Below are 27879 nucleotides of genomic sequence, written 5' to 3'. Positions count from 1 at the left end.
AAGACTTAAAAGTAAAGGAGCAATTATACATAAAACACTGAACCATAATCTTCAAATACAAAATCTAATAAAATACTCAGAAAGACACAAAGACACATTCCTCGTTCCATATGCTAGGATAAATTTGTACAAATGCTCCTTGTTCCCTAGCGCTATTAGAGCATAGAATGGGTTGCCTGAGATAGCCAGGAAAACTAGTGACTTGGCAGAATTTAGGTCATTGGTTAGTATGCATGACTAAATGCATGACGCGTAGGACGTAATCATCTTCTTTTTTGAAGTAATGTCTGTATTATATAAGATAAGATTGTAAAATGACATCATAAAAAGTTACAAGTTACAATTTAGCACCTAGAAGAAATCAACATATTTTAAACATCTCCATGGAGGAAAGTGGCACTCTCAATTTCTGCATCATTTTAATATACAAATAAACTCCTTACCAAAAACTAACTGTAACAGTAGCCAGCCCATTGAGTTTCTTGCTACACTATTATTTTCAATATTTCGCTTAATAGCATTTGTATTTTGTTAAAAGATAACATAGGTCAAGCTGTTTCAAATAACATTTCAGTCTCAATGTGAATTATGTGGATTACTGCTAAAAATTAGAATGCATGGTGATCAGTTAATGTAATTTTATTAAAATTTTATTTGGAATATTTTAATAATTAGATTAAACTTCAAAATTATGATGAATCATTTAAAGGGTTCACCAAACAACTCATTCACTGACAGCTGGTTCTTTGACACATGCTTTAGATGACAAATGGTTCACTGACAATTTGTGAAACATGTGTCTGTAAAGTGCCCTGTGAAACCACACACAGAGATATGACTTCAACCACAGCCACAAACAGTCAGTAACAACAAGCATAAAAAAATTTTTTTTATTGCAATTATATATTAAGTAGGCCTATACATTAATTTACATGACTACCATTTAAATTTTTTTTAAAAACATAGCACATGAGCATGATAACAATGAATGGCCATTTTGCTAACAAAGTTACTAGGTACTTTACTAAAGTGCATTAAATATGAACTCATGGGCCTAGATAATTAGCTGAATGTCAGAATGAATCAGTCAACATATATATACATCAGTTAAAAGTTAATCAAAAATGTATATGATATAGCAATTTTTTAAATTTTTTTTTGACAACCACTTGTCTGTTAAACTATTTATAGCAAGCTAGGTCCTTATGCAAAACTTTACACTATGAAACACTGAAGAGACTGGAAAGATAATGGTGGATTATACATGAAGGTACCAGTAAATGGATAATATAACTGATATTTTTTCAGGGCTGCTATACATCGAGAGCGTAACAGTTTTTTGAATGCTAGCAAACACAAAGTTTAGGGGAAAAAAAATCCCTAGACCAAGAAAAAATGTATATATGTATTTAATATTTTCCTTTTAAGTTTTCTAGTGATACAATTGAAACGTCAAATGATTTGTATAAATTTAGTATCTAGTACTAACAATTAATTTAAAAAAAAATTAAGTTTAATGAAATATTGAATATAAGCTGTTAATTAATGTTATAATTAAATTATAATCTTTTTCTATCAATTAATTAATGTAGGGATAATAATTCTTATTAGTAATTACATTTTTAGAACTATTTTCTACAATAAATAGCCACTCCTATTAATGTTCCTAATACTTATTAACAGTATGACTGCTATTTCTAGCCAATTTGTATGTATCGTTTATTTGCTATGCTTCCCATCTTAATATAATGGTACAGAAATGGATGAGCCTTAAACATATATTGTATGTACATTATAATTGTAGAAATAATATGTACATTAAATAACATATTAGTGATATCATGAGGTAGATTTACAAGTATCTTATAAAATATTTTGCATCTTATAATATTCTACTTATTTTAATACCTGGAAAGTTTGACAGTTTAGTTTCAGTACAAACACAATTATTTTTTTTAAATCCTAAAAATGTACAAATAAAGCTATTTTGTAATTTATTATCAACTAATTATAAAGAACTGAATTCAATAATATATGAACAATTATTTAAAATTTAATGCATTGTGTCTGTAAGCATCTGAACTAATATCTGTGCCCTCTGAGCAAGTAACTCACAAATAGGTTTCTGTGTGTTCACTACTGACTGCACATTTTTTATTTCCCTTTGCATCTAAAAAAAAAAATTAAATTTAGATATTCTTTTAACTGTTATAAATTTCTTTCAATAATTGATAAAAAAAGGATAATTGCATACTACAGTGGTAAAATCTCACCATATCTAACTCTTTAGAAGCTTCAATAATGTCTTTATCATCTTGTGTTCCCCACTGTTCTTGATCTTTCAACCAATCAGAAAGATGCTTGTATTGCTTTTGAAGAGAACTGTAGGAATAAAAGAAAATATTCTAGAAATGGCAGTAGTTGCAAACTGCAGATCTTGAGCCACATGCAGCTCTTTGACATGAGGCTGCAGTTCTTCCAGGAAATGTGTAATGCAGTCATGAAGTCTTATTTTTTAACTTGCTTTGACAAGACAAATACATTTTTTGAAACACAAGCCTACAGAAAAGAGGCACAATTTTAGAAAGCAACAATAGCATGGAACATTGGCTTGCATTTGTGTCTCAATCAAATAGCTGTGCACCACAATATTTTTCAGTGGGCATCAATTCTGCAAAGCAGCATAGTTACATAGATACAAAATATTTTTTGTTTCTGAATTTATTGTTTTACAATTATTTGGTGGGTCAGGTGATTGGGGCGCTGATGGCACGGAGGAGACCCATGCTGTTCTTGAGTGAGTTATCTCCAATAAAGGCTCTAAAATAAAATTTTGGATTATTGATAAATGCATAGAGTAGATATAGCAAATGCAGTAGTTGAGTCTTTCAATAAACATCAACTTCATTACAAAAAATGTCTATTTCAACAGACAAAGCAAAAAGTAGATCTGTAATAGGTGCAAGAAATGGGTTTGTTGTTATTTTGAAAGAAAAGATCAATCACAAGATTGTATTATTCATCAGGAGGCACTTTGTGAACAGACATTTCTTGAATTTTGCAAAGTAATGAACTTGATTTAAAATTATCCGATCCTTTGTAACTAAAGCTCTTTACCATTGCCCATTTCAAGAATTTCTAATTGAGGTAGAGACTAATTATGTAGATCTTCTGATGCTTAACAATGTTTCTTGGTTGAAAAAGTAATTTCATTTGAAACAAAAAAATCGCTTTTTGTAGAGGAATTTGAAAGAAAAACTGTACTCTGTAATCCAATTTTCAAACCTATTGAAACTTTGTTGAAAACAAATTCTAATATCAACATTAGCTATTTCAGAACAACAGTTAAATATTAAGGAAGCTTTTCTCAGAAGGTTCAAAGACTTAAGAAACAGCAAAGGGACATTGATATTGGCAGCAGTTCCTCAATTAAAAAAAAAAAAAGAAAATTGTGGGGCTCCAAATTCAAGCGTATTTGTGCCGATTTAGAGATATCAGAGAAAAATAAATGTAAATTTAGTTTACAGCACAAATGGTCTGCTTTGAAATATCTGGAGAGGGAAGATACATTGATTTTTAACACACAAAATAGTATTCCTGACTCATAAGATCAACTGAAGAAAGTGTTCTTTCCTTATTCATATCTACATATTTTTGTGAACAATCAATTTCAAGCATGAACTTTATCAATGCTTGAGTAAATTAAGAAATTGGCTTATTGTTGAGAACTTGGAATCCTGCCTAAAATTAATAACAACAATATACAATGTGACTTATACTTAATTAATAAGGAAATGCAAGGTAATTGTTAATGGTGTCTGGTCAAAAGTTTGTACACATCATTTCTCCCAAACCCAATTTCCAATCAAGCTGAAACTTTGCATAATTACTTCCTTGTACCTGACAATACAAGAATCAATTTAAAAATTAACCAATTATTTAATTAATTACTTTGTTTGGTATCAAACAATAACAATATATAACTGTCACATACACTATGACCATATATGGTAACAGTTTTGAGTTGTTCGCCGACTTAGCTCGAAATAGCAGGGAAACATTAGACTGCAATGATTGGTTGGTCTGGGAGGAGTAAGTTGTTGATCACGTGATTACAAGCTGAAACCCCGGGAAGATGCAAAATAGCCTCAGTCGGTTGTAAATATTTGTAGGGATAAGATCTAACTTGTATGTAGTTAAGAATATATATTTTATTTGTATCAAGACTCAGATATATTATTGAATAGATCAGTTATTCAAGTACATTTTAACCATTGTAACTATTTGTGTATAGTGTTTTCAAGTTATTAATTAAAGTAATTGTTTTTGAACGGACAGAAGTTTCTTCATTGAATTTAGATCGTACTTAGATCATATTTGTCAAGTTGTAACTCCTAGACCTAGATGATCCTCTTATCAATTGGCAACATTCTGTATGATCGTATTATCAACATAGATCTGTCTACGATCATCTTATCGAAAGATCATTTCAAGATCCTCGGCAATCACAATCACTGATGGTGTGATATAGTTCAAGTCTGATTGTGACAGTGGCACTTTCTTAGACATTGTGACATCTGGCACCATCTTAGACATCGTGACATCTGACACCATTAGTGACCTGTGACAATAACTATAAAACCTATTTTCATAAGTGATTCGCAGGCAGAGTGGTTAGTGTATTGGCTTGAGGAGGCTTTAGCCCTTTTTATTTTATAAATGCATTTAAAAAAGCGATCACCCATATACCCCTTTCCTTCTCCAACCACCTCTTTCCAACTGGTTCAGACAAGTGATAAGAATATAGCACATTGATAAAGCTAAAAGCATGATATTGCACTAAACAAAAACAATTGGTAATAGGGCAGATTTACTGTTTTCAGTCTAGATCTATTACAAATTTAAATACATGACTGATCCAAACTAATTGATACAATTACACTTAATATAAGCTTTTTTTAAAAGTATGTTTGAAGTTTTTCTTGTTATTCTTACAGATACCATTGCTGCTCAAGTCTGAATTCAATCTCACAGTCTTGAGCCTATATGATGGAAGACTGACACTTTATCCACTGAGATATACAAGTTCTTATAAAAATAGAAGGTATATAGTTTAAATTTTTTGTGAATCAACTTATTCTCTAAAAACATTTCTATATAAAATTTAAAAAATTAATATGACTAATTGATTAAATAATTGGTTAGTTTTTTAATTGATTCACATGCTGTCATAGACAATGAATAATTGTGCAAAGTTTCAACTTGATCTGATTTTGGGAAGTGGGAGAAATAATTTGTAAAAGAATCACCCAGACAGACAGAAAGATGGAGTGAATTAATATAAGCTTTGTAAATTATGAAAAAGAAAAGAAATGACATCCAAGTTGCAATAACTTACCTAAGTTGTTTCTTTTGGTATTTAAAGTGTTTAAGTTTATCTCGAATATGTAATATCTCGATTTCCAGTGAGGACAATTTGCCAGAAGAATTAATTTTTCTAGCACTATGTTTAGGTGACATATCTTGTGATTCAGAAATTTCAGAAACATTTTCACTCAGTTTCTGTTCAAAGTTGTCATTCATTCTAGTCTGTTTAGGTTTCTTATTTTCATCATCACTTTTAAAACTAGAAAGACTATTATAATATAATGTTTCAGGTATTTGGATTGACTGTTTGTCTTCTGCAAGAGACAAAGTCTGTTTGTCTTCCATAAAAGGTTTCTTCATAAAATCTTCAGGTTTCAAGAGAATAACTTTGTCCTCAATAATATGTTTGTTTTGCTGTTTCTGAATGTTTTTCTCATTTTGACTGTATGATAATGTTAACTGTTCATTAGGATTAGTCAGATAACTACTGTCTTTGTCAAATGAGAAAACATTTTGAACACTTTGGCTGGTAGGATATTCTGGCTCTGTCTTCTCTGTATCATTTTGGAGGTAGTTTAAAATTGGTGTACTTTTGTTAGGCACTTGGGTGTCTTGAGGAAGGCATGGAGAAAGTTGATGAGATTCTATTGGTTGAAAAGAACAGCCACTGTGAATCTGATTAAATGAAATATTAAAAAATGTATACATCAAACATGAAAATATAAAAAGATATCACATATAAAAAAAAAAGTAAAATCAATTTCCTTTATTAAATATTTAGGCTTTTTTGAAATTCTGCATGAGGTAAAAACAATAAACATATTATTTTATGAATGATAAAAATGAGACCCACCTTTAAAATGTGTATGTCTGACTGATCCTCAGTTTCTTCTTGCACTTGCTCAGTTATTTTAACACCAAATGTTTCCTGACTCTCATCACTATTTTAATCAGAAATTAAAAGTTCACTTTTAAAAAATTCTTTATTTAACTATGTATAGTGTAATTATAAGTATTTTATCAGACAAAAATTAAAATATCTATAATTCACATAAAAAAAACAACATTATTTATAAATGTTTTACTATTGACAATATTGCTTGTTTTGTTTTTTTTCATTCAAATTATTTCTCCATTAGTCTTTTCTAAAACTACAAATCTTTAATTAAGATCCAAAATGAACATCAATAGGAATTACAAGAAAGTTGAACTTAACAATTGTTCATAAATTACCTATTGTAGATAAATTTACTCAATCCTGCTCGTTTAAGAGAATTGATTAAGAATTCAGGTCTTTTGGGCTGTGGGCGCCTTAACCCTTGCATTGACGAACTTGGGAAATACAAAAGTAAAATTAACATACAAACTAAGCTTATAATTAATTTCATTTTTTTTTAGTATTTCAACTGTAGAAAATGTGATAATAATAAACAAAAAAAAATTTAGCGATACTTACTGGTCATATTTCTGGAAAGGTTTTAATGGTGATAATAAAGTGAGTTGAGGCTGAACAAGTTTCTTTTCAGTCACACTTGCAGGTAATGAAAAAGGCATAACTATTTCAGGTGGACAGCTTGGATGACCCTCTTCGTGACTATTCAATGTAAGACTAACACACTTCTCTTTTTTACGTCCTTGTCTAGAAATTCTTTTCTTTGTCCAAACTTTCCAGTGCAAGGCACACTTGTGCACTACCTGAAAACTGTCAAATATAGTTTTGGCCTGATGCTGGACTGCCATAGTTGATCTCATCTGCATCAAGCTGTCTGCTGTGACAAGCCATTGAGAACAGGCTTGTTTCAACAGATTTTCTCTCCATGATACAGCAGCCGCTGCTAGTCGACCTCTTTTATGCTTGATTTGCTCCACGTACTCCACCCAAGCCAATAAAACCTATCATAGAAAATATGTTTTTGTTACCATCATAAGAAAATAATTCTGAAATAATTGAATTAATAATATTAAGGTCTATGTAAATATTATATATTGTCCTTTTTTTTATTTTAAGAAACTGGTACCCCCCCCACCCCCCCAAAAAATTGAGCCACAGGCAATTGAAAAATAGGCATTAATTCAAATTTTGTCCTGTTAAAAAACTTTTAAACCCTTTTCTTTTTTAGTAACCACTAGCACTGGCATTAAGGATATACACTCAAAAATAAAGAAAATTTCTTTAATAAATTAAAAAGAATAAAGCAAATTTCTTTAATAATTTAAGTTAGAACAAAAAATAATACTTTAAGAATAATTTTGATTTGTACAAAATATATATTATTACTATTTCTACCCACCATTTTGTTTTAATTAAATTTATTTAGTTTTAATTACATAGACAAAACAGTCCAACTTTTTTACACAGAACTATTACTTTTCTTTGCAAGACAAGACTCCAGTGCCATAGAGCTACTTGAGATTGTTGCATCTCTTCTTGTTTTTCTGCCAATCTGAGTTTCCAAGTCAAAAAATGTTTAGCAGTCAAACGAACATCATGAAACCAAACTGACTGTCTCACTAGCAGCTGAAATAATGCCAGGATAATAGTTTACTTAGTAAACTGAAAAAAAAAATGCTTTATTAAAAAAAAAAGAATGAGTCTAGTTAATAGTACCCAAAAAAAATGATTGTGAAAAAATAAAAAAATTCAGAGTGAAATTAATAATTAGATGCTGATGCTAGACTTCCATTACTGTGTTCAGAATTTTTTTTACAAGGGACTATTCCTCTTTAGTGGCGTGATCATTCATCTTAAAAACAAATCTATCAAAGACAGTTGACTTTTAAAATATATGACAATAACAGAAATAAAAAGATGACTTACTTTTTTCCTCAGACATAATCTACTATATTCTTTCCAAGAGTTCATTGCTCTTCTCAGATTTCCTTTATTGTAATGATCAACAGCAAGTTGGTTTCTATGGTTTATATTTTTAGATAGGTCAGTGACTTGCACCCAATGCTTGAAGTGGAGCTGAAGTTTAGCTAGTTGAAAAGAAATGTTTTGTTTTTTTTTATATTAAAAAAAAGTAAAGATAAATTTGTTAAGTGTAAAGACATTCAGTAGAAAAAAATCTAAAACATACTTCGTTGTAAAAAAATCTTTGCTTCACTTAACAACATAAGGGTTTGAGATTTCTTATAAGCATGAGTTGAAGTATATTTATGCCATTCGTGAAAAATCTGAAAAATATAATCATTTTAACTTTTTACAGATTTTGTTCAAAACTCATTGGCAAACATGGTACAAACAATATATTTTTTCTATTTCTATAATCTACAATTTCTGTATGGAAGACAGTTGTTTTTTTACAACTCTCTTTTCATAGATGCTCTGTAAATTTTCTTCAACCAAATCTCTAATTTCTTTAAGCTTAACCACTCGGCAAGAAATCAAATTCACTTTTGCACTAAAATATGTCATGGTCTTGAATTTGGGTATTTTATTTTGGGCAGTGAAAGCTTCCCATGTATAATACATATCAAATGTACATACCTTGTGCACCAAATTTCTTTTATGAACACTACATATCAAGTGGACTTTCTTCTTTTGAGCTGATAAATAGACAGTTACACTTCTCCATTCACAAAAAGTTTTTCTGTCATTTAGAAGTAAACAAATATTGATCAGCACTTTCATGTACAAAATACTGTTAGTTATACATGTTTGTCAGTGTGTGCATTATTTATGAAACAAACTAAAGCACTTTGCTCTTACCTTAATATGTTCCTTCTGTGAACTTGGTATTTATTCTCAGCCAAAGATTTAAAAACCTTTCCGTGCCCTACAAAATCTTTCAAAGCACAGATGCACTTTTTTAAAACCTTTAACTTCCAATATGTCTCTGCTTTTCTCATTGTTTGTTTTTTACATTTTCTTCTCAACAGCCACTGAAAGTATAAGTAAAAAATAGCATAAAATATTATGCATAGTAATACATACTACACAGGAAAAAAAAATACAAGTTCATTAAAATAGAGTAGTTTTAAACAAAACAAAAAAATTAATAATAATCTCATCAAGACAAAGTGTTCTTTGATTTAATAGTCTAAAAGTATTACCTTCTTCCAATGACTGAGTGATTTGCACATAGTCTTTGCTTTATCAAACTGTATGGCTTTTTTAATATTTTCTTTGCTAGAATATTATTAAAAAAAAAGATATTTAAAATGCATGCCAACAAACTTGATGATGTGGCCAAATGGTATACAAAGGCAACAATAAAACATTAAAAAAAAAGGGATTTTTTTTGTCTAATAAAATAATATTTCACTTATAAAAACAGATTTTACATTTTTCAAATTTTCTAGTTCTACAACTAGCAAAGTGAAACAAATTAATTAATTCCATCTGTTAAAACAAAAAAAACAATAATTTAGACAGATTTAGAAAACTTAAGACAAAAATAAAATATTCTACTACTTACTATTTCTTTTTTTGTTTCACCAGATTCCACCATCTTGTCAATACTTTATAAACTAAGGATCTCACATAATAGTTCTTAACTTCTGTTAATTGCTTTTCTTCCAACAAATGTTGTTGAAGTCTTTGTCTCCACAAGGTGAAGAAAGATTGTACAATGACATTTTCTCTATGCAATAAAGCCTGAAGAGATATTTGTGATAAAGTTATCTATTTCTACCACCTAAACTCTACATATGTTGTAAACCAAATTTATTTATATAAAAATATAATTCGACATATATATTTGATATATGACTGATACATGACTGAATGCATGACGCGTAGGACGTAATCATCTTCTTTTTTGAAGTAAAGTCTATATTACATAAGATAAGAAGATAAGATATATTTCTTTTGTTTTTGTAGACACGTGACATATGGAAAAACAAAAAAAAAGGTTCACTGGTCCAATTCTAAACACTGAGCATGAAAGAGAACAGACTTATCAAGATAGCTTACAACTGGAAAATGGAGAGAAAAAAAAGTGATTAAAATGGTTTGTGGTTATGTGCAAGAATAACATAGGACATAATCATCTTCTGTATTTTATAATAAGATAAGAACATAATGTCAATGGGATGAGACAGAGAACTGTAAAAATTGTAGGCCACAAAAGATTAACACAGAATGGACAAACTAATAACTTTTAATTATAAAAATATGAATCATGCTAAATGGCCAGGCATTTCAAATTAAACATACCATTCTATTCATCATCCGTTCATCTCGACTTAATTTTTCTGCTTGTTGCCACTTGTGTAACATTTTTTGTTGCAGAGTATATCTATTAAAAACAACAAACATGTTATTTCTAATTAATTGTTAAAATTAAAAGTATAAATTATTGCTGCTTCTTTAAATCTGTTTAAAGATTAGCTGTAGACAATTACCTTTGAAAGGCTATAGACTTGATAGAATTAGATCTGTTCTTTTTTTCTTGTACAACAAATAAATGCATGTGATAAAAGCACTTAGGTAAAATATAGAGATAGTAATGAGCCTCTGCTTTGGCATACTGCTCCTAAATAAAACAAATACATTTAAACCAATTAAAAGATGAATGGTGTTCAAATAAGTAAGGGTGACCATTTGGGTTTTGTTTCACATGGTTAATACATACACTGTAAGCTGTATAAATGAATGGGAATGGTAACCAGTCAATCAACTCTAGCAAAGAATAAGGGATTTCTCTTGAGCCTTTTCTAAAAGTGTTTTTTTCATTAAAAGTTGATGATAAAAAAAGACTAGTACACTACACTACTACATTAAATGGAAGAATAACATTAAGGCCTATCTGTTCATAACCTTTTTAGATTAGTTTGCCATTTTAGCTCTTGTGTTTATGTTTTTAATGTTATCAAAGTGCCTTGAGCCTACATTATTTGGTTAACAGTGCTCTATAAATGAAATTATTATTATTGTTATTACTAATGACAGTTTAACACACATGGACAAAGGACACATGGCCGGAAAAAAAGTTTATTTGGGATTCTTCAATAATAGAAGAGCTGTCTCATGCACAATTATTTTTCCACATTATGTTTTAAAAAAATAATGACTAGAAACTGTATTGACTACAAATAAATTATATGCTTTTTTGACCACTAAAAAAATTATTTTAGATTACTTTGTAGTAGTGCTATTATAACTCTAATAAACTGTCACACATAAAATATAATTTACCTTTCTATATTTCCTCCACTGTGCATATTTCACCAAAGAGAAAAAACTATAGCTAATGATCTTTGAACTGAAAAAGAAAATAGTAAATAGATTTTAATTTTTTTGTTGATATTTTGAGGTTTTCAAAATCTACACATGCTTCTGAATGATAAAGAGCCACAGCATTTTCCAGGCTGCAGCATGGCACTATGGAGGAAATGTCCATGGATAGATAAATTAGCATGGAATAACAGCTTAATCTCCAGTGGGCTTCCACAGTACCCATCATCCCATCTGCCATGCCATTTCACACAAGGAAGGCACTTTTATGGTAGTGAGGCAATAATGTGTAGGAACACAAAGGACTCCCTCATGGGGTTTGGCCTCTGGCTTAGCAGAGCTAATGTGACTAGGTGTAACCCCATAATAAGCAGTTGTGATAAATGACCTCCAGTTGATGGGAGATAAACAGAGGGTCAGTCTCATTTCTAGACACAGGAAGAAATCCTTTCCTTTGGCAAAGACTCTCAAGTCTCAAAGCATGATAAAGAGATTTCCAGATGCATAGAGACAGAAAATGTACAGCGTGTAACACTTACAAGTACTCATACATACTTATAATGTTTCGTGGCCAACTCAGTTTGAGGTGCTATCATGATCTCTTCTCTAGTCTCCAATGCTGATTTCCAATTATTCCAAGCTTTATGTTGAATCTATATAACAACAAATCCAAATTTTCAAAAATGTTTGTTAATTATATTAAAAAATTGTTAGAAACCAATATGTAAAAAAAAAAAGGGGGGGGGGGTGTTCCTATCCTAATATAAAATAAAGTTTTCCTTTTTTTTTTTTTATAACAAAAAAAACAACAATTTTACTAATTAATATCTAGTTTTTATTATTTGGCAATATTTATTGGTTTTCAATTTTTTTTAAATTTTTATACTGATGTGAATAAAATGAAATATTGAGTAAAATTAGTACAGTTAACCCCACCCTTTCCTTACAGAGTTAACTCTACTTAAGTCACTCAAAGCTGAAGACTAAGAACTTCAAAAGATATTGCACATGAATAATGGATAAGATAACCCATGTGATAGCAACATCAAAGGCATGTCAAACAATTATTTCCCTTTCAAGGTTTATTAACTTTTATTTACTCAACTATTATTAAAATGCATATATATTCTTAAAATTGTATTTTTTATTATCTATTATGGACATGCAACAATGAATAACACCTCATGAAAGTAATGAGTCAACAACCAAGCATCCAACCATAAAACAATTTCAATCAGTATTAATTGGATGAAACATATTTTTATATTTTCTTCTTCTTCTTCTTTGTTCTCATTTTACATGTCAGAAGGTTTAGATCAGTAATTCTATATCTGAGATAGCTTCCAGAACATATGTTGTCTCATCTGTTGTGTCCGGTTCTGAGTCGAAAAATTATGCATTGGTCAAATCATTTTGATATTAATTTAATAGATAAACTTTTTCTGACTAGTGAGATACAAAGTGGTAGTTGTTCTAGAAGAAAAATCAGAATCAAAGGAAAAGGTTAAAAATAAAACATTGCAGTAAACTCTTTATTAATCATTAGACTCTTATCTATAAATCAACTTTCACAGCTTCCATATTTCTTCTGCCATCCTTAGATATACTTACGTAAATAGCTAAAACATGATAACAAGCAATCAACAACATTGTTGATTTAGTGAAATAGTACAGTAAATAATATTAGCACTTAATAGATTGAAATAAATTGAACTTTAAAAATATAATATAAAATAAAATAAGTTATGCCTTGGCACACACACAAAGCAGTTACACTTTATATATTTACAGTCCGCAACAAATTTGCATGAAATGTTAAACTACCAACCTGTGTATTTCTAAGATGACTAGCAAGCTGAGCTCTCATCACTTTGATGTGGCTGTGAACAACATTGAGGCGAAGGGCTTGTAGACAAGTTCTCTAATAAAAAGACATTAATAAAATGGTTTACTTGTATTTGGAAAAAAAATGTTTTAAATTATATAAAAATTGAAATTCTTATCTTTCATATTAATAGTACCGGTACCTGAAGATGAATATAATAGAAGGTAAGTGCAAGCTTTTCTTTAGATTTCTTTTCTTTTGATAAGACACCATCTTGAGATAATTAAGGACTAACACCAATGAAAAAAGAAATAACCTCTTAACATTTCAGATCAATTTACAAGCATTCTATGACATATTAAAAAAATAATAATTCTAAGACAACAAGGTTTTTCCTTAATCTGAAAATTTTGCTATGTGTTTGCAGTAAGCAGTCAAACTGTCAAGTTTATAAGCCCCTTGCAGTCCCACAAAAAATTTAAGCTAGAGAATAATTTTTTCTTTACATGGAAAGAAAAAAACAACCTTCCAGCCACTTAAGTTTACAAAATAGGTTATAAATGGAATAGCAAAGGATACACTGCCTCCATCTCCAAAGAATCCATCGACATTTGAATCTTAGAGACAGCATTTCAATCTTTAAGTGGTGCTGCCGCATGGAACGTATTTGAACCCACTGAAGTTGCATAAGCTTAAAACTTTTCTTCTTTAAATTATATTGGTAAATTTGTCTTGCAAAGTCTGAAATGTAAGGCAAGTGCAATTCAACTGCTGAGCTGTATTCATTCTGAACTAAAGCTAAACAAAAATGTTCATTTATTACCTGCAGATGCCTTCTTAGCTCTTCTATGTTTCAGATAAAGCACCCAGTTCCTGAAGCACTCTGTGACTACTATACTATTATGGTGCTTAGTTGCAAGATCAAATTTCGTTTGAAGATTTTTTCTGTCCTCTACAGCAGACTTCCAAAGACGCCAATGCTAAAATATTTTAAAGATTTAAGTCACACATTCAGATAATAGAATTTTTTTATGTACTTTTATACAAAAAAATAATTCTTAAAGTAGATCATAAAAGTGTAAAAGATCTTTTTACATAAATGAAATTGTTAAAAAGGTTTCTTTGGTGAGAAAAGAAACCAAAAGAGAAACTTCACCTGTTTCTGTAGTCTATTTGACCAGAACTGTATAGCAGATAACATTTTGCCTTGTCTAACATGAACAGCATTATGTTGGGCTGTCCACGCTAACCAAGCATTTCTGTCAAATGAAATAATTGTAACATTGTAAATGAAATTCATGAGAAATTAAAAGACAAGGGAAATAACTCTTAAGCAGGCAGATGTCAAGAATTTCATCAGTTCTCACTTAACACTTTCATTTATTACAGCTACAGTGTACAATTTACTTTCTCTTATTCTCTCTGTCTTTTATTGCTTTAAAAGTTTCTTTTGAATGTAAACCAGATCTTAAAAATAAAAAAAGGAAACAAAAAAGCAAATGACTGTGATCAATTTAATTATGAAAATCCTTTGTAATAATAATAAAAGAAGAAAAAAGAATTTTTTAATGGCTGTAATGTTTGTATTTATGAAGAAATCATAAACGTTTGATGAAATCCACAGTCATTGAAATAAAATATCTACATTAAATTTCAATTCTAGTGTCTACACATTTATAATTCTGAGCTGCACATATAAACCCACTAACAATTACAATATATTATTCTTAGAGCATATACTTCTTTTAAACACAAATTTTTAATTACTTATATGTGCAGTGATAAAAGGAGAACTTTAAAGTAATGAAACTATTCATTGATATTTTGGTTCTAGTTAAAAATTGCAATACAATTTTAAATAAAACCAATTTTCTTATCATAAGAAGAATTGTTTTGATAATATAATTACCTAGTCAAACAACCATCCCGGTGTTTATCAGCGTCTGCCAACAATTTTCTAAAATTATGCTTGAAGATTATCCAATTCTTCCATTCACTCCATGCAGATAGAAGCAATTGTTCCCTATCTAAATATATACATACATACATATATATATATATGAAAATCAAATCATTTGAATGGGAAATATAACTGACTAAATAATTACTTTATTTTAAGTTCAAATACTGACAGTTAATATACTCACAGAATTGATCTGCTTTCCTTATTTTGGCATGGCATTCTCTTCTAGCTATTACAAATTGTTTCCACCTCATGAATACATAAAGCCACAATTTATATCTGTCCCATTGAAACAAAAATTTAAAGAGGCAAATAAGAATTTATTATTTGTTTAAAAAAATACATTTTATTGCATTTTGATAAATTGATAAAATTAAAAAAGAATAAAACAATATCTGAAATGAAAAATAAAGATTAAAAAATAAAGTTATTATTAGATCTAGAATTTGACCCCAGACTTAAATATTTTCTGAAGTAAAATTTCTCTTAATCAGTAAGACCATGAAAACTTACACAAGTAGAAAAGTAAAAGAAACAATGTTACTGATGGAAGTAAGAGATAATTGTTGGCCTCCTTCAGTCCTAGAATGACCATATTTTATCTCAAGAAGTACTTGTTTAATGTGACTGTACAGGCCTAATCTGGAGAGGCATTCCTGTTCATATACAGCACAGGTAAATGTGGTATTGGCTTTGGCAGTAGAGATACCAGCCATTTTTCCTTAGGCTCACATTTCTTCCTCTGTCCCCCAAGTAGCCAACATTGATCTAAACTTCTTCAAGCTTTTGTTTGATGACATCTACATATTGGAGGTGAAGGCAACAAGTTTTTCTTGTGACCATAGAGAAAGACTTTGGAGATCTGTTTGTTCTCCACAGTGGACATGACCTAAGCTGAAGCAGGTGGTGTTGCCTGAGGGTAGTAAATATACAGGGGAGACTGAGCATGTATGAATCTCAACATTGCTTATTGTCTCGTGTCTTGCCATGCTATTTTCAAGATAGGCAGAGACTTTTTCATCAGAAGAAAAGTATATGTAATACCAATCCTATTTAGTTGATTCACAATTTAAAGTTCAAAACAAATGAAGAAAAGATACTAAGTACAAGTAAAATCCTGCTTTTCAAAATCATAAATTCAAATATAATTGAAGGACTATGATGATCTTACAATTCAAAGAATTATGTGATATATGTTGAAATTATTAACATAACACGTATTTGATTTTACTTGTTCCAAATAGCGGTAGGCCTAAGTGCTGATAAGTATTGGGCAGAAACATCTTAGAACATTTGAACACCAAGTCCTAGAATCTAAGCATAACTGTTCTTGCTTCAGAATTTTGGTAGCTTCTGATCCCAATTATTCAACCCAACCAGGTGAAGATTCAACAATTTTATTAAGTATTGGGCAGAAAACAAAACAATATCACCACAATTATGTTTAAAATACTATTTACTGTTTACCTTTACTGTTACCTATCCCTTAGTCTATTGAACCATTGGGGCACCATGCAAGACTCGTCGACAGTCTTTCTCCATTCCTCTCTGTCTTTTGCCTTAGAACCTCTTTCAATGGCAGGCCCATCTATTCTTTTATGTTGTCCTCCCATCATTTTCTCTGTCTGCCTCTTCTTCTTCTTCTTTTAAAACATTTTATTTTGCAAAAACCAACAACTGCAATGTTAAAACAAACCTGTAATGACAATCCGCTCTGATTCCAAGCCTCCATTCTTTAACAATAGTCCACCAATGGTTATACCATTCTGTAAAAGCACTCTGTAAAAGTCTCTTCTTGTAATGGTTTCTATATATACAAACAAAAACATAGCTGTTTAATTATTACATTATACTGTGACAATCATACTAGTCAAAAAGTATAATAAATATAAATAAAAACTAAATTTTTTAAGATCTAGGCACAATGTTGTGATTTTGGTTTTAAAATCTATTCTAAAAACTTTTTTTTTAAATTAACTAATTGCCTTAAAATTTACTAAAGATTATAACATGACATAGTAATAAAATTATGGAACATTGTAATAAATGAATAAATTTTTCTCACCTTGCTACTGACAGTCTTACACGGCCAAATACATAATGACACCATAGTAAAAGAAATTTTCTGGCAAGGTATCTAAATATAGAACACAAAGAAATATAAGCAGCTATTACATTAAAGAAATATACTAACACCAACTGAATTGTTTTAAAATTTTGCCTTTCTAAATGAAATTCGCTGATACCTTATACGAAGTTCTTTAACTCGACCTCCATTATTCCAGTTATATCCTGGGCGATAATTTTTTATATTTACAGTAGAGCTTTTAGGTATGGTAGGAATTAGCCCTCCTGTTGTTGTAGTTTTTAATTTGAGTATCTTGGGAAAAAAAAAAGTTAAATAAATTTATAAAACGTTAACCTAATTAATCAATATCAGCAAACCCTAGTTGGCTGTCATATAACTTCACAGAAACGTAAATATGAAGGGGAGTTAAATAGAAATGAAAAAAAAAAATCCATTTCTGCTACTAGAAGTTTTGGTTTAGAAATTATGAAACTAACATATTTCGGGGTCAATAAATCCGTCTATTTAAACAAACATTTCTGGCTTAAATCTGGATATTGTGTCATCAGATTTAACTTCTGAAAATATCTAGACAGATTCACCACCAAATTCCATTGTAATACTGGCAAATCAATTTTCATAATGATTTAAAAAGGAACTTATTTAACTTTGCACAAAGTGTTTTCATTGTAACATAGACTTACTATTTACAGAGTGACTTAAGTAACAACATATATTTATGATACATACATCAGGAATATCCACAGCAACTTCTTTCACCTGGTGTCTCTTCTGTCTAGCTCTAGAAACTGGAATGTGGCTAGTTTTACTGAGTGGGTCAGATCTATTGCTTTCAACAGCAGCAATATCACTAAATGGAAGACTAAAAAAAAAAACATTATCATAGTATTTCTCTAACATTTTATTTAAAAGTGAGATTTCTCTATAAGAATCTACTAAGTAACAACATTGCCAAATAGAAATCTGCAAATATTCCTTTTCACATTTCTTAGTAATTAATTTTTTTTGTATTTAATTAAATTTAATTTAAATGGGAATCAAATTGGAACATGTCTTTCCACCCAGAAAAATGCCAGTTATCAAGAGTAACAAAAAAAAAAAAAAAAAAAACTAAATTAAAAATTACTTATTTTACGCATGGTATACCAGACTAAAATATCTTGGTGTAATTATAAATTAAAAGTTATCATGGAATCCCCATATTGAAAAATCAAACAAAGCATTAGTGTTTATTAACCCTTTCTGTCCTAACTGATGATACCAACATTGATTTGACCCCATTAAGTTAAATTAAATTTTGGTTTTATAAACTTTAATTTGTGTTATATAAGCAGAGCACACATTTTTCTATAATTATATACTTAATATAACATTAATTATCCATTAATATTAGTTAACCTTAATTAGGCCAATATAAGAATATGCATCCTCTGTTTGGGACCCCTACTTTCATCATTTTGGCGCCATGGTAGTTTGAGTAATGCTGTTTTGGTAGCGTGGTCATTTTGGCACTGAATGTTTAGCCCATTATAAATGTTTATTTTATTTTACCTTAAACAGAATGATACAAATCTAATTTTTTAAATGTGTGTTTGTCTTCAACCATTTTTTGGGGGAGAAGAACAATACTTTTTTTGTCCATTAGATTTTGGACTTAAGTTTGTTGTGTTATCATTGTTATGTCACTTACCATTATACTATTATCATTTATGCATGTTTATGTGTTTAAGTTTGTTATCATTTTCTTTAATTAGCCAAATAAAAAAAAAGTACCAGGTGACCGAGCCTTGCTCAGATGAATAATTTGTTAAGGAAGGATCTATAACCGAAGTCATTTTGGGAATTTTTTGTAATTACGAAAAGTTCTCCTACAGTCTAGACAAATCACAACTCACGTCGTGTAGTTTTACAATGCATCTTTCGCGTAAGACTATTGAGTTATTATTGGCATGGAAGAAAGTCTTTGCTGTGTAACTTCTAAAATGGTTAAGTTCTGACATTTAATATTGCAATTAGTATATTCATTATGGCTTTGGCTTTAGTTCAAAGCATCAAGTGATGCAAAATCTCTACATGCACTTTGTAACAAAGTAAAATAAAGCACTTTTTCCTAAGAGACTTAAAAACATCTTGTTAGTATTCCAAAGAAGTGTTATTGTGGGGCATCTCTGCTACGCCAACCACCTTTCAGCTCACTAACAGCTCTGCCCAGCGTCACTGTCAGACTATAAGAAGTTTAAACCATTTCGCAGGAATATTGCTGTTTGTAGTGCAGTCTTGCCACCATATGTCCATGATATTCTGCAAATATCTTTGGTGAAGGTGTTCAAGAAGTCTTAGTTGCTTTCTTTAAAGTACTCATGTCTCAGATCCACAAAGAGGGGTTGAGAGAACCACTGCTTGGTAGACACTGATTTTTGTAGACACTCTCGCTTGGAGGCTTCCAAAAGCATGACTATTCCTGATCACGTGTCAACCTCCCTTTAAAGCAATGCGTCATTTGATACTATGCTTCCCAGATATGTGAAGTTATCTACCACATTAAGGGATGTCTATACGCTGTGATCTTTGGGTTGAGTAGGTTTAATTGGGTGACTTCTGGAACATGACTTCCCCAAACTTTCATAAGCCCTGCGCTAATTCTATGTGTAAATTATTAAATTAAGCCATTATAACTTATAATAGGGTTCCCATGGTCTCCTTATTTTCAAGGAGCTCCTGGAAATCTCCTGAAACTCATAAAAATGTCCTTAAAAAAGACAAAATTGTCATTTTGGGGTGTCAATCAATAAGGTAAATGCCAATCCTATGCGTGATAAAAAAAATGGCATCAACAGATTGAGCATAATGCATTTCACATAGGACCCCGCAAATGTTAGGGCCGTCCCTGGTTAGTGTGTGCAAGCAAGGTATAGATAAGCGTGTGTTATGACCATTTCCTATGTTTTGGTATGGGACAGTAGACTTCAAAGCTTGAACACATTGCAATAATTCACCAGCAAAATAATAACAAAGTAAAAGCTATCTACAGGTCTACGCAATAAAAGTGTGTAAACAATTTATAAAGCCTTTTAAAGACGACAACTAATCATACATCAACAAATTTAATTTCATTATTTTCCTCACATAGTTACATAATAGATCAATCTACAATAAGATGGTGCGCAAATGTTTAATTAGACCAATTGATTCATTAAAACTTGTTCTTGTTTGTGAAGAAATGTCTAAGTGTACTGCTGTGAGCCTAGTGACGTAAGCGGTGTAAAGTTTTTTTCCTTTGGCGTCATGGAAAAAATTTCATTAATAAAACATTCTAGCCAAAATTAATTTTTCGATAATGAGACATTTTCAAACTTATATAACGGTCGACCTCGAGTTTTCCTGATGCGGCCAATGAGTTGAGAATTTTTTTCTCACTCATATGCACATACCTTGAAATTTTATAACAAATCGTTAGAGCCGTTTTCGAAATAAAAATATATATACATACATACAAGAATTGCTCGCTAAAGAGTATAGGATATGGCCATGAAAAAAGCACAAAGTATATAAAAAGATCTAAATCTATCAACAGCATTGCTCCCTTTAGCTGCCTTTCTACCCATTCCCTCCCATACCCACAAGATAAAAATGTCTTAATGCTCACTTGCTGTTGTTCTCATTAACAATGTGTGGTGTTGCATCAGCCATGTCATTACCAATGTTGGATTCCATGGTAAGTTTTTCATCTTGAAGACGCAGTCTTATTTTTTCAGCTCGTACAGACAAGACTGAGTTGAGTTCAGTTAATAAATCCTGTTTTGCTTTCTTGGGCTGGGGCAATGGTCTACCCTCTGACTTACTCATTGTTTACTGAAATATTAAAACACAAAAACATAAACAATTGTGGAACAATATTCAACCACTTTAACATTTAGCTGAATAAATCCACCTAAATACTTTAAATTTAACAATGTTACAAAGACAGCTTGGTGGAAATACAAACTCAAAATCAGCCCCCGAAGTGGTCTACCCAGGCAGGTTTCAATATTTCAGAAAGAATGTCACAATGAAATTCTATCAAAGGAAAATGACAGAGAAAAATGGAGACAGAAGGTTGACAGATATTGTTTGGTGCCCCAACTGTCCAGCAGACCAAGGGATAGGTGAAAGTGAACCTGGCCTAACTCTTGTCATATAATGATTATAATATAATATAATGATTATCTAATTGATTTAATTATTCTGTAAAAGGTCAATCTCTCAAGAAAAAAATAATATTTTTGTAATAAAATTTATTTATTTTTTATTCTCCCCTTTCTTTAATTCAGTGTACCACGGTGTACATGATGCACTGCAGATCACACAATAATATGAAAAACTACTTATTAATTGTAGTTTTAAAAATATGTTCCACTTATATGCATACTAAATAGATTTTTTCTCTTTAAAGATAAAAGTAAACATTTTCTTTTCTTAATGTAGTAGTTAGTATGACAGAACTTACTTAACAATACAATTGTAAAAAAATGTTTGTTTGACAAAATATCTATGACCGTTATCATAAATGTGTTAAAAATATGGTAAATAGACACTTCCCTTACTAAAAAAACCTCCTGTGTTTGTTACTATTAATAGTGAATAGATGTAAAAATGTTTTTTTTTATGAAAAAGCTGATTGCATAGTTGATTTTCAGATAGAAAAATGTAGCCGTTGCATCAAAACTTTGAAAGGTCTAAAATATCAAGAAGTCGAATTTTCAATATCTTTTCTAGTTTATGAGATCTAAATGGGACGGACACAGACAGACCACACAAAACTAATAGCGTCTTTCAGGGGCCGCTAAAAATGAGGAAAATATTCTAGTTTTTATAAGTGTTAACTAATTTTGTAAATTTCAAAAAGGAAAAACAATTAGCTGGTAAATATTTAAAATCAAATTAAATGTGTAAATATCTCTCCTCTCTGCTTATTACCTACTTCAACCACTTATCTTTACATGCAAAAAGTGGTCTGAAAAGTTTGTTTTACATGCTTCAGATGTTCCTTTGAAGTTGAAGATAATCTACTTTCTGGTCCAAATATCCCGCAGGACTATGGGGGATGGCAGCGGGCAGTAAAATCACTACGACCAAATGTTAGTCCAACAGGGACTGCATGGCCAGTCAGCCATCATACCCAGCTCTTATGGGTATCTGATCTTAGTTGGGGGAAATTAAAGGTGGTTGGTCATTATTCTGCCTACATGACACCCTCAATGGCCATCAACCATAAAAACCATTGACCTGTACATCATTTACTCTATAGATCAGCGGTTCTCAACCTTTTAGGCTCTGCAACCCCTTTTTACAATCCCCCACTCTGCCGCGACCCACCTCCCCCGCAAACACACACAGCAATAGAAGAATAGACAAAAACAATCCATTTTTTATGGTCTTAGGCAACCCCTGGCAAATCGTCAATCGACCCCCAAAGGGGTCGTGACCCACAGGTTGAGAACCCCTGCTATAGATCATAACATCTGAAACGCGTACACTTTACTGCTGTCAGTGTACACTGCAACACAGTTTTTATTGTACTAGTTACCTAGTACACAACTCACAAGGCTAATGTAGTCATTATAAATAGTCAATAGGTATTTTTTTAATTTAGAATCTATATATAGATATAGATCTATATCTACTCAGTCTAAAATACTGTGTATAGTTTAGAATAGTTAATGATTAATAAAAAGAATATTAAATTATAATTTAATAAAGTTTAGTGTAGAGTACAAATGTATTAAACTCTGGATCCAGATGTAGATCTAGATGCAGAATGCCTATTCTGGCTACTAGACAATCTAGATTCTAAATCTAAATCTATGTATCATTTCGACATTCGTATGGGTAATATTTAATAATTTATAAAATAAAAGGCTAAGGCAAGGAAAATGCAGTATTTAGACCTGGATAAGGAGATGAAAAACTACAGTAGGCCTACACTCCTACAGGTCAGATCTAATTCTAAATTCAATGAAAATTAAAAACTGACCCCAACTTCTAGATTACTGGAATCTTAAGATTGCTAGATGTACAAGGACTAGACACTAGATTCTTGATGTAGAAATCTAAATCTAAATTTAAATATAATTTGTAACAACTTTTTACTTTTATGACTTAAACTTAAATAGATCTATTCTATATAAATATAGAGTGACTAGACTAGATCTGCATTATAACTTATGATAGATCTATATTATGATGATTGATATTGAGGATACGTAATCCTCTTTTTTTTTTGAAGTAATGTCTGTATTATATAAGATGATTCTATACTAAACAACTTAAACAAAAATAAAAATGTTACAAAGTAATTAGATAGACCTATATTAATAATATTAGTAAATAAACGTTGTTGTTTTTTTTTAAAGTCAAAATAAACTTTATTATAATAAAGGGTTAGGAGGCGAGGTGGCTGAGTGGTAAAGCATTTGGCTTCCAAACTGGGGTCCGGATCCTGGTGAAGACTGGGATTTTTAATTTCAGGAACTTCTGGCACCCAGCTCTAAACTCTAATGGGTACCTGACAGTAGTTGGGGAAAAGTAAAGGCGGTTGGTCATTGTGCTGGCCACATGACACCCTCGTTAACTGTACCACAGGGTCTGAAAAGGGAAACTTTACTTTTTATAATAAAGGGTTAGATAGACTTCTATAAGTATAATCATATAGACAATATAAATCTAACAATCTAAGAGTAAGTATTAGATCGATAATATTTAAGTACAACTTAATTAAACTATAATCATATGCCAATGGTAGGCAATGGCTACCAAGATTACTAAAATAAGTAAAAGTAAAACTATAATAAGACTCACTATCCCCTATAATGACCACTAAGTCTAAGACTATAAGTCCTAAGTCATAAATTGTCTTTACTCTTTAGAAACTCTAACTAGTCTGAAACTCTAGTTAAGTCTAGTCTCTAGTGACACTCTAGAGTCTAGTCATCTACTAGTCATCATCTAGTGACAAGTCACAATCTTCATTAATGATTAATTACATAATCTAGTCTTATTTGTTATTAGTCTAAGTCCTAAGTCTAAAAAAGAGTAAAGTCTACTAAAGTTGACTTTAGAGTTATTACTATTAGTTTAACTTTAAGTCAATTTAAGGGTAATAGTTTAGATATGCAGATACCTTTGCCGACCATCATGTTGTTTGTTAAGCATATTTATCTCCCTTACCTATATTGAACTTTCAATAACTTTTTTTAAAGAGAGTTTTTGTTCTTATGCTGTCAACTTATGATTTTTTAAGTGTATTTACTGAAATGAAGGTCTAAATAAAATGTTATTAATAAATTGATGAACTTGTTGTTTCTTCTTTTTTTTCTACTTATGAAATTATTAATTAAAAAATATATGTTAACAATTAGATCTATAATTAATATATTAACTCACCAAGCAAAGCGAAACAATGATAAAATAAAAAACAAATATGCATGAATTAAATGAAATGGAACACGCATCGAGATATACATGTTATGTTTAATTATTATTATTTTTTGAACAAAATTATGCATTCTGACTTTTAGAGCAATGACAATAAATGATATAGATCTAGTACGGGAAACTTATTATTATAAGAAATAATACTTTTATGTTTATCTGTTGATGATTAAGACTACAGTTAGATCTATACATTTCTAACGAATTTTGAGCGCTCTCTATTTGCGTAAAATCACACCACAAAGAGAAAGAATTTTATGAAGCTGACACAGATCAGTGTCCCTTTCTCTTTCGCCGTGAGGTCTTCTGAGTGGAGTCTACTGTCTACCAGAGATTGTTTGGCGTGTGTTTTATGATCAGATTGGACTAATGTCTGTGTTTATAACTCTTACCACTACCTCTGGCTCCACCTCTCTTGGAGGGAGGATAGGTCGAGTGTAACTAGATCACGAACGTCTTTGTTAAACGTTACGTAGCACCTGTTAAACTATCATGTTTCACAATCTGAAATTTACTTTGCGTAGAGTGGGGAACAAAAGCCAATGTATAAAGAAACAGATAAGAAGCATATACACTACTATTTAGATAATTTATGCATCTTTACTTTCGGAGTTCATTAAAAAAAAAAACCAACTCCTCACCTATTACACTAAATTTGTTTAAGATGTATAGTTGGGGGGGGGGGGGGGGGGGGGGTTAGCGACTCCACCTACCAACCCTTCTCTTCACATGGATCCACTAGCGCCCATGTATTACATTCCGTTACGGAGTCCAAAGCAAGTTTTTCTCTCCCGCCGTACCGTACAGGTGGCGATTGTCTCCGTTTATTCTTACGTACCTTTAAACCCTCGCTGCGCCGGCCGTCACACGCGATCTTTGTCTTTATGGCAGAACTAGGTGTGATGTAACATCACCTTCCCCTGCTCGGAGCTTCGCCGGCGCCGTGGTCATATTAGGTCATCTACTGCTAGGATCGCTGGTATGCTCATAAAGGGAGAAGGGCAAGGTACGGTGTTTTACTTGGTCAAAATTTATCCTTCTTCGCTTTCTTTGTCGGTTCGTTTCACCGACATGCAGTTAAACAGAGGTCTAGTCGGATGAGACTAAGACTGAAACGTGACGCAACATAACGATGTCACGATCAAAACTCTATTGGTTGTATCCTATAATGTCGGCCAGCTTCTACAGATAGTTATGTACGACAAAAACTCCTGTGGTTGGATCATATCGTGTTGGCCGGCAGTCTATAAGTAGTTACATCAAGAAGTAGTTACGTATGACAAATACACTCTGATTGTCATAGATTCTAGTCCCCCTCCCCTATTTGGTCCATAGAAGTAGTGACATAGTATTTTTATCTTGAAGCTCTTTCATCTCATTAAAGAGATTTGATAAAGCCTTTGATTTTCATCGCCCCATCCCTATTTGGAGCCATCACAAGGTTACTAACTGTGATGCCATTGTAACATTTCCCGAATCTGTTATAAAATGAGTTCCCTTCCACTCTTCAGTCCTATCATTACTTTCTCTACCTTGTTGTAGATATTGCTTGTTCTTATATTGTGCATTGTTTTTCATTCAATATGATTATAAGTTACCGTACATAATAAGAGAAGGATAAAGAACTTGTACTTATAGCTACCATATTATTTTTTTAACAGCAGCATATGGAGCTGATGAAAAAAGATACAACATGGGCCACAACTGCAGAAATGCTTGCAGCTGCTACACTACTGCAAAGAGACACCTATACATTCTCACCAAACCACAACAAAACAAAATACTCATGGCTATTATTAAAACCTTTATTTCATGATGCAAACACATACATACTATCTCACACAGACAACCATATATGCTGCAACATAACACTATTGCATACAAATGGTAATCACTTTGATGTGGTTGTACCACAAGAGGCCACATGCAACTGTTTTTTGCCAAATCCACTGCTTGGAGTATGATGCTTTAGCCTAAATTTTTAAGTGTTAATTAATATTTCATCTTACAATCTATTCAGATTAGATCTATTTGGCTATTTGATTTTTTCTTACATGCTTTTAATATCTTAAATAACATTTAATGTCTATTATTTTCATGTATTTAAAGTCAGGGTACCGGTATCTATTTATTTAATTACTTTTATTTTGCCAATAAAAGATATTTTGTTAGGCTTAGAGTTATTTTTTTATTTTTCTATTAATTTTTTTGTTTGTTGTTATTACTTTAACTACATGATTTTAATTTCGATTTTTAGTTATTTTTCAAAGTACAAAAGATTGTTTGCATTTTAAATGAATTTTAATATTAGATCTAATAGCTGCTAGAAAGAAAGACAAAGCAGCAACAGAAAAAAGTTGGCAAGTAATTCAAGGGAGATAGTCTAGTACTAAGCCTTAAAACCAAAATGGCGTATTTCCAATGACAATATATGGTAATAACAAATAAAACTTAAAAATATATATTTTAAAAACTATTTATCTCCGAGGAAATCAAATTACATATTTGTAATCTGCATTTTTTTCTGCATATTCTGAAAATATAAGAGAAACCTAATTTAGCGTTTCTAGTGTCGTATACTAATACCAAATTAAGTGACGAAGACGAAGTCATTTCGAAATTTTTTAATAGGCTAGGTAAGCTCTAGTTTGGGTAATTTACGGAACTTGTTTGTAATTTTAAATATATCTAGTTTAAATCTATAAATTTAGTATAATCTAATCTATCTATACTTCACCGTTTCTTGTAAATCAAAATCAAACTCAAGAATAGACATGTAAATTTATGGTACGAAATTTTTTAATAGGCTAGGTAAGCTCTAGTTTGGGTAATTTACGGAACTTGTTTGTAATTTTAAATATATCTAGTTTAAATCTATAAATTTAGTATAATCTAATCTATCTATACTTCACCGTTTCTTGTAAATCAAACTCAAGAATAGACATGTAAATTTATTGCCGCCATATTTCAACAAAACTATATCT

The 27879-nt window shown here is 31.0% G+C and overlaps 1 protein-coding gene and 1 long non-coding RNA gene across 5 annotated transcripts; one reads left to right on the top strand and one right to left on the bottom strand.

Moving 5' to 3' along the window:
- Positions 1-876: 876 nt before the first annotated feature.
- Positions 877-27879, bottom strand: LOC106078490 (protein SFI1 homolog). 4 transcript variants are annotated; one of them, XM_056007648.1, is made up of 30 exons: positions 27808-27879; positions 21072-21277; positions 18155-18287; positions 17583-17716; positions 17402-17473; positions 17033-17143; positions 15521-15615; positions 15283-15400; positions 14530-14632; positions 14197-14353; positions 13953-14114; positions 13576-13646; positions 13377-13469; positions 12104-12201; positions 11510-11576; positions 10717-10847; positions 10529-10610; positions 9789-9967; positions 9424-9499; positions 9080-9252; positions 8858-8960; positions 8448-8544; positions 8186-8346; positions 7736-7885; positions 6824-7260; positions 6601-6699; positions 6221-6308; positions 5399-6042; positions 2274-2382; positions 877-2170 (listed from the first exon to the last, which is right to left on the bottom strand). In XM_056007648.1, the coding sequence occupies exons 2-30, from the start codon at positions 21269-21271 to the stop codon at positions 2054-2056; spliced, it is 4260 nt and encodes a 1419-aa protein (XP_055863623.1). In that variant the 5' UTR covers positions 21272-21277; positions 27808-27879; the 3' UTR covers positions 877-2053. The 4 variants fall into 4 exon arrangements, with proteins under 4 accessions (XP_055863623.1, XP_055863635.1, XP_055863616.1 ...); XM_056007660.1 differs by lacking the exon at positions 27808-27879 and adding an exon at positions 27633-27703; XM_056007641.1 differs by lacking the exon at positions 27808-27879 and adding an exon at positions 24263-24511.
- LOC129922287 (uncharacterized) lies at positions 4997-12683 on the top strand. The gene is made up of 3 exons (XR_008774255.1): positions 4997-5104; positions 10193-10322; positions 12498-12683. It is a non-coding gene; the product is annotated as an uncharacterized LOC129922287 (long non-coding RNA).

Source organism: Biomphalaria glabrata, chromosome 1, assembly GCF_947242115.1.
Source record: "Biomphalaria glabrata chromosome 1, xgBioGlab47.1, whole genome shotgun sequence".
Lineage (NCBI taxonomy): Eukaryota > Metazoa > Mollusca > Gastropoda > Planorbidae > Biomphalaria > Biomphalaria glabrata.
This window is presented reverse-complemented; position numbering and strand designations above follow the sequence as displayed.